This window comes from Chinchilla lanigera, unplaced genomic scaffold (assembly GCF_000276665.1).
Source record: "Chinchilla lanigera isolate Chin_1 unplaced genomic scaffold, ChiLan1.0 scaffold00208, whole genome shotgun sequence".
Taxonomy (NCBI): Eukaryota; Metazoa; Chordata; class Mammalia; order Rodentia; family Chinchillidae; genus Chinchilla; species Chinchilla lanigera.
In genome coordinates this window covers 405,440-412,297 of record NW_004955609.1, presented here as the reverse complement: position 1 = coordinate 412,297, position 6,858 = coordinate 405,440, and the positions used below count along the sequence as shown (strand labels likewise).

Here is a 6,858-nt window from a genome sequence, read left to right as displayed (position 1 = left end):
AAGATACCTAAATATAGTACAACAACTATTGATAATCTCATACCTCTTTGTCTGTAACTCAATATTATTTGTCTGTTTTCCTGAGAAACTATCTTGTAGATAACAATATATAAAACAATAACCATTGATAATCTCCTACCACTTTGTCTGTAATTTGGTAAGCCCCCCTATTATTATGTTATCCTTCTTTTACTCTTTAAAATAATAATAAAAAAAGAAAATTAAATACAGGAGTCAAACATGCAACAAACACTTCTACACACATATGCCCATGAGTCTTAAGACTCTACCATCACTTCAATATCCCTTTCTCTTTTGGATTCTTTGAAGCCTGTATATTTTCTGGCCCTATAGAACACATATCCCCATGATGTACACCTGGCATGCCAAGACCACTCACTCCACTGCTGAATACTAGCTCTCACAAATGCACTTCCCCCCTTCCATTGTGTGCGCTTGGGAAGCTTTCTGACAGCTTACGTATACCCTACAGGGGTCCCATAGTGGTTACCAACTGTATGGATCCGTTCAGTTCTTGCTGTAGCCTGGGAAGGATCAGCAGTTAGAATGAGGTAAAAATAGACCAGAGACAAAAGTTGGGATCAGGTGGAGGTCCACTGTCTCTCTCTGAGTGGAGAAGGAGAACTGCTCAAGAACAGTAGAGCATGTATTTATACCCTTGGGAGGTTGATTAATTTCAGCCTTGCTGGCCAGCAATCAGGTAGGGAAAGAATGAAACAACGCAGCCAAGGTCATAGATGGTGATCTCGACTCAGGTTTTCTTTGTCTTCAAAGAATATTCCAGGGCAATGTTAACTCTTCATAACTCCTCCAGAATGCTTCTCAAGACATAGTTGAGGCTTGTACTAAGACTACTCTAATTTAAGAATGATATACTAAGAGTGACCGTTCCCTATGCTGTAATTACTTTCCAACCTCAGCCACTCCCAACAATTTTCATAGGTAAATGATGCAACTCGAGAGCATATTCATAAGCGAAACAAATGAGATTCTCCCTATTGTATTGTGTCCCTAGTGTTAGAAGCAAAACAGTAAATAGTTTCAAATTATATAACAGATACTGAGAAATGGGAAGGACCTGTTCAAAAGGAAAGAGTAACTAGGATGGGGGAAAAGAGAGAAGAAGGAAGGAAAAAGGATAATAAATCAATCATTCACTCCATCAATATATATACAACATAGTAAAGCTGGCTATACCACTAATTAAAACAAAAGTTTGTGCTTTATTATTGGATCAATCTTTCTTGCCTATATCTTGTAATCTGAGCAACTATTTGATGATAGCAATATGCAATGTACTAACCATTTTTCCTCTCCTACTATCTTGTTTTGAAATTTTGTATCAATGTCTACTGCCATACCACCCTGAACTTGCCTGATCTCATCTGAAATTCTGTAGCATTGTTTTTTCTCTTGAAAATGAAAAAAATGCAAAACCTTGATGTAAGCAGGACATGGTTGCCCATGCTTGTAATCCCAACACTTGGGAGGCTGAAGCAGGAGGATTGCTGTGAGGATCCCTATCTCAAAAAAATAAAATAACAAAAACCCAAAATGTGAAGAGCCCACTTACCCCTGCAATTTAGATCTGACATATGCTGCAGTGCTTGAAGCAGCTTTCCTTTGTACTCAGCCTTTCACACGTGGCTGTCATCCGAGCTGATGCGTGGAGAGCAGCTCAGGGTTGAGTGGAGATGGAGGGTGGGGTTCTCTCACCTGTCCCATGGGGTCCACATGTTTTCCCTGTCACCACTTTCTCCTTACTTAAACCATTGCTTGGACAGGCACAGTGTAAGCAAAGAGAAGTATTCCTAGAATATACATCTAGAAGAGAACTTAAAAGTTCATTCATTGACCTTTTGATTTTTGAATTTTTCTCCAATAATTTCTTAACAATATAGTCATTCATCAACAAAGCATAAGCCCAGCAAGGTGAGACGTGCTCTTAGTCGCCTTCTCCTCACTGAGACACAACACCAGCACTCACAGTTGTGGAGAGAAGAGGATTATTTCTGTCCAAGTGTATAGAGGTTGCCGTCCATAGTCCCCCAGCTCCAAATCAGGATGGTGGCATGGTGGAGAGGTTTAGCAGAGGGACAGTGGCTTGTGGCACGGTTCCCAGGAGACAGAGTGAAGACCTGGCTGGACAGGGAGATGTAGACCACACCATTTACTGAGTGACCTGCATCTGCTGAGAAGACCCCACATCCCAGCAGCAAGTCAGCCATCAGCCCCCTTATCTAGTCTGTTATGGTTTTTGTCTGGGTGTCCCCACAAAGCCTCATGCGGTCATGGGGCAGGCTTTTAGAGTTTGATCGATTATGGGTGTGAGAGCTACACCCGCCCTGGGGTGGATTGTTTGCATATGTAAGGGAGGGGAAGAGGCTTCTTGGGGCCATTTCTCCCTTTTAGTGCTTGTTGATTCTGCTGTGTTCTGATGCCATGAGCTTTAGCCCTCTGCCATGTGCCACTCTGCCTTGTAACCTGCCAAGTATGGACTAAAACCTCCACAAACTGTAAGGGAAATAAACCTTTCCTTCTTTAAATTCTGGCATCAAGTATTTTGTGCGGGAACAAAAGAAAAGTAACCAAGACATAGTCACCTCCCCTAAAGCCCAGTCCATGAACTCACGAGGCTTAAAGGAAACCCTACAGACAAACTGTAACACATACCTAAAGTCCAGCTCCTCAGGAGGCTAAGGCAGGTGCAATACAAGTTCAATGTTATTAAAAAGTAAAGTGTATTTAAAACTGAAAGTATGCCCATGTTTCTATATCCTTATACTCGTGAATGATTATCTGCTTCCCAGCCTTGAACACAAAATCTGATCATCTCTAAAGTGTATTCTGAATGACTTCCCAATGGCTCAATACAACCAACTTTTTGAGCACTGGTGCCAAGATCTAGTTCTCTTTGTGGCCAGTTAGTCTAACTACCTGTGAGGGAAAGTTTCTGATTGTTTCATCTTTAGTAGAAAGAGCTGATCTGCCAGCACCCGCCGGAGCTTCCCATGGTAGAGGCATCTGGGACTGACACAGGAACACAGAGCTCATCCTCCTGTCAGACGATGCTGTGTGATATGAAAGGATGCCTTTCCCTACCAGGGCTATAAAGTGTGTGAGAGAAGTGCATGACAAATCCTTGGTGAATAATGGAGACCCAGTCATGGTAACTTTCTTCAAATTGGATCAGGAAGCAGGATTATAACCTCTCTTTCTTCCTGGGAGAGAGGTGATGTCTGTAAGCTTCAGTGGTGCAGCATATGAGTGCAGTGCACACTCAGACCAGACAAGGTACTGTGCTATATGGAGCCTGGGCAGGGCCCAGAGCCATTTCCCTTCAGAGAAGATCACTTGACAGCAGCTGCTATCGGAATGGAATGTATTGTCAAAGGTCCATTGGAATCAGTTGCAGCTCTAAGATGAATGGAAGAGATACATTCAGTCATCCAATGGATAGCAATGACCATATTGTCTGCCTCAGCCTCCTGAGTGCTGGGTGTGTGCCACTGCACTTGGCTCTTCCAATTTTGTGTTTTGTCTTTTTGAGGCAGGATCTGACAATGCAGTTCAGGCTGGCCTCAAACTCACAGGAATCCTCCTGCCTCAGCTATACAAGTGCTGGGTTTATAGGCACATGCCACCATGCCCAGTCTCTCCGACACCCGATACCAGGAATTGAACTCAGGGCCTCTCCCTGGCCAGGCAGGCAGCGTGCTGCTGAGATACAATCCCAGGCCTAAACTTTTTTCGTTTGTTAGCTCTGTTTATTTTTTTTTTTTCTTTTTGGAGACAGGATCTTACTACGTAGTTCAGGGTGGCCTTGACATCCCAGTAATGGTCCAGCCTCAGCCTTCCAAGTGCTGGGATTACAGGCCTGCACCACATACCTCATTTCTTCCACTTTTTTATACATTTGTAAACCATATACAAAATGAAGTTTACTTAAAATATTTAAAAAATATATGCATATCCATTTCTTTATCCCCATAGTTGTTACTGAAGTTCCAGTTGATGAGCTGAACTAAAACCAAGACAAACACAAAAATTAGCTCAGGATGAGTAAATAATTGCTCAATACAGAGAACCTCGTGATCAAGGTGCACACATTTGTTTGTAATCATTCAGCAGGAATTTTTTTTATAAAATCAGGAAGGTCAGCTTATAAAAACACAAAGTCTTACCGTCTAGCAGACGCTTCAGCTGCAACCCTAGCACAAGGCACAAAGAACTCACCATCATGTCAGACAGCTATGTGTGGTTTGAAGGGATACGTTTCCCTGGGTCAGGTTTCGATCCTGAAGTATTTAGAGAAGTACGGGACAAGTTTGTGGTGAAGAATGAAGATACGATAACAGTGACTTATCCGAAATCAGGTAAGGATACAGTATCAGAATGAGTCATGAGAAAAGGTGTGGCTGTGGGCTTCAGTCCCTGCAGATGAATAGAAAGTTTGTACTGTGTCAGAATGAACGAGAGAGCTTTGAGAAGCATGGAATGGTGTCCAGTAGCATTTCCATGCAGAGAAGAGGATGCAGCCCAGCAATTACACAAGGAGATGAAAGTTCAGAGGGACCACCTGGGGTCCTACAGAAATATGACCAGGGGAAACTAAAGCAGTGTGTGCAATGGAATAATTGTATGTGGGTGGAGGTGATAAAAGATGACATTGGAAGTCACAAGGCACTCATAAGCAAAGGAGGATGAGAATTGAGTCAAAGGGCTTTAGCAAATAGCCAGAGAAGCCATTTGAATATCTACTGTCAGAAAACTAGAGGGCACTCAAATATGCACTGTGAGATGGATGCATCAGCCAAATGGGAAATATACACACCATGGAATAGTGTGTGAGCAGAAACAAAATTCAAACACATGACACAACGTGGATGAATCCTGAGGTTATTCAGCTAAATGAAGTAAGCCCATCATGAAAGGAGAACTGTTGTATGAATCCTCTTATGTGAAATACTTGCACTACTCAAATTCCTAGAAACAGAAAGTAGAATGCTGGTTGCCCTAGGGTGCAAGGTGGGCCACTAGGAACTTGTTATTTATTGAGTAGAAAGCTTGTTTTCTTAGACACATATTTGGAACATTGAGCCACAACTGCAGTATACTAAATATTACTCTATAAAGCTGTAACATATAGATGAAAATGGCTGAAGTTTACTTTTATGCTGTGCATATCTCAGCAGAATTGTTTATACAACTCGTGTTGACATGAGTGACCATCATTCCTCTTTCTTTTTCAGGAACGAACTGGTTAGTTGAGATTGTCTGCCTGATTCATTCTAATGGGGATCCCAAGTGGGTCCAATCAGTGCCCACCTGGAACCGTTCACCTTGGGTGGAGACTATACCTGGCTATGAGTTCTTGAAGGATCAGGAGGGCCCACGCATCTACACATCCCACCTGCCCATCCATCTCTTTCCCCAGTCCTTCTTCAGTTCCAAGGCCAAGGTCAGTATATCCTGCTTGAGAGATGTTTATTCAGTCTATCAGTGTCTTGGCCTAGCTCCACGTGGATGGCTTAAATACAAGGGACAAATGATTTTTGGGCTCCAGGAGGATTGAACAACTCTGAAGGAGTTTGAGAGTCTCTGGGGATTGAGACAGAGAACTTCTCTGAGTGGCCAGTACTTCTTTGGTTTTCAAACAAAGGAAGGGGATGGTGAGGCAACCCCGGGAACTGAGCAGGACCTTGGAGTCAGTTCAAAGAGCTCTCCAAGCAGCAACTTGTGCCAATGAAGAGGACTGTTTGATCTGTAAGGTTGGCAGCTGTATTGATCTGCACTAGTCGGTGTCAGCAGCCCAAGTCATTGGTTGCCTCAGCTGTGGTTATCTTGTCTTCAGAGCACTGTGCATGTGCTCTTTCCCAGGCCAGCCAGAGGCCCTGTGTTGAGCAGCTTAGCTCTTACAGCCTGTTCTCCAACACAATCTATTTAAACTGTTTTGTGCTTAAATATCCCCTGGCATTTGAGCTGGAATGGATTCTCATAGGTAGAACTGGGTGGTATGTAAGAATCTCGTGGATTAGATGGTGCTGCTGTGTCCACCCCTTAGGTCATACTTGAATAAAAGTATGTGGACTGTTCCACATATATAAATAAGTCTCCCCAGATGAAGACTTATTAAAAGGGTGATGTGAAAGTATAAGACCGGTGTCTTAGAAACCCATATTTAAGGCCAGTGAGGGTTTATGTCTATGAGACAGAAGATTTCCCCCCTTTTGCTTCTACCTTATAAGGTAACTGAGCACTCCTAATCACCGAGTCCCTGTAAAGCAGGACTTCAAAAGAAAAAAATCAAGTTTTCACGAACATCTTCTGCCCTACAGTAGTTGTTCTTTCTTCTAATAAAGATAAAAGCAGTAACTTTTGTCCCTGTAAGCAAAGTTTGATAAAATCCTATTCCCTGATCATTCTCTTTGGCCCAAGCAAGGCCACAATGATATGCTGTAAAACTGTCACAGCTTAACAAACTGCCTGTGTTTTACTTCTGTAAACTTGCCCACCCAAATTTCCTGCCACTAGAGGGACCAAGTCCTGAGAACCAAGTTTGTAAAACAGGAGCTTCCTCCTTTGTTCAGCACTCAGATGTTTTGAACCCGAGTGCCCTTAGCCGGGTGTACATCTAGTTAGTCCTCCTGGTTCTCCCACGGTCTTTCCTGACTGTTCAGTTCTGCAACATCCCACTAATGTGTGTGGAAACTCACCTGTCAGCGTTGCCCACGTGGGAAGTCGTGGTTCACACACTCACCGATGGCCAAGTGAGTGATCTGGAAAAATTTCAAGGAGAGAAATGAATATTTCCAAGCCAGCAGAGAGGCTGAAAGA

The 6,858-nt window shown here is 43.0% G+C and overlaps 1 protein-coding gene across 1 annotated transcript in view; it reads left to right on the top strand.

Annotated features, from left to right (window-relative positions):
• Positions 1-4,188: 4,188 nt before the first annotated feature.
• The window catches only part of LOC102012146 (3-alpha-hydroxysteroid sulfotransferase-like), a 36,095-nt gene continuing 33,425 nt past the window's right edge, over positions 4,189-6,858 (top strand). Inside the window, exons 1-2 of the mRNA XM_005414932.2 lie at positions 4,189-4,397; positions 5,274-5,482. Coding sequence (XP_005414989.1) covers positions 4,262-4,397; positions 5,274-5,482 — 345 coding nt within the window. The 5' untranslated portion in view covers positions 4,189-4,261. The remainder of the gene's footprint in view (positions 4,398-5,273; positions 5,483-6,858) is intronic.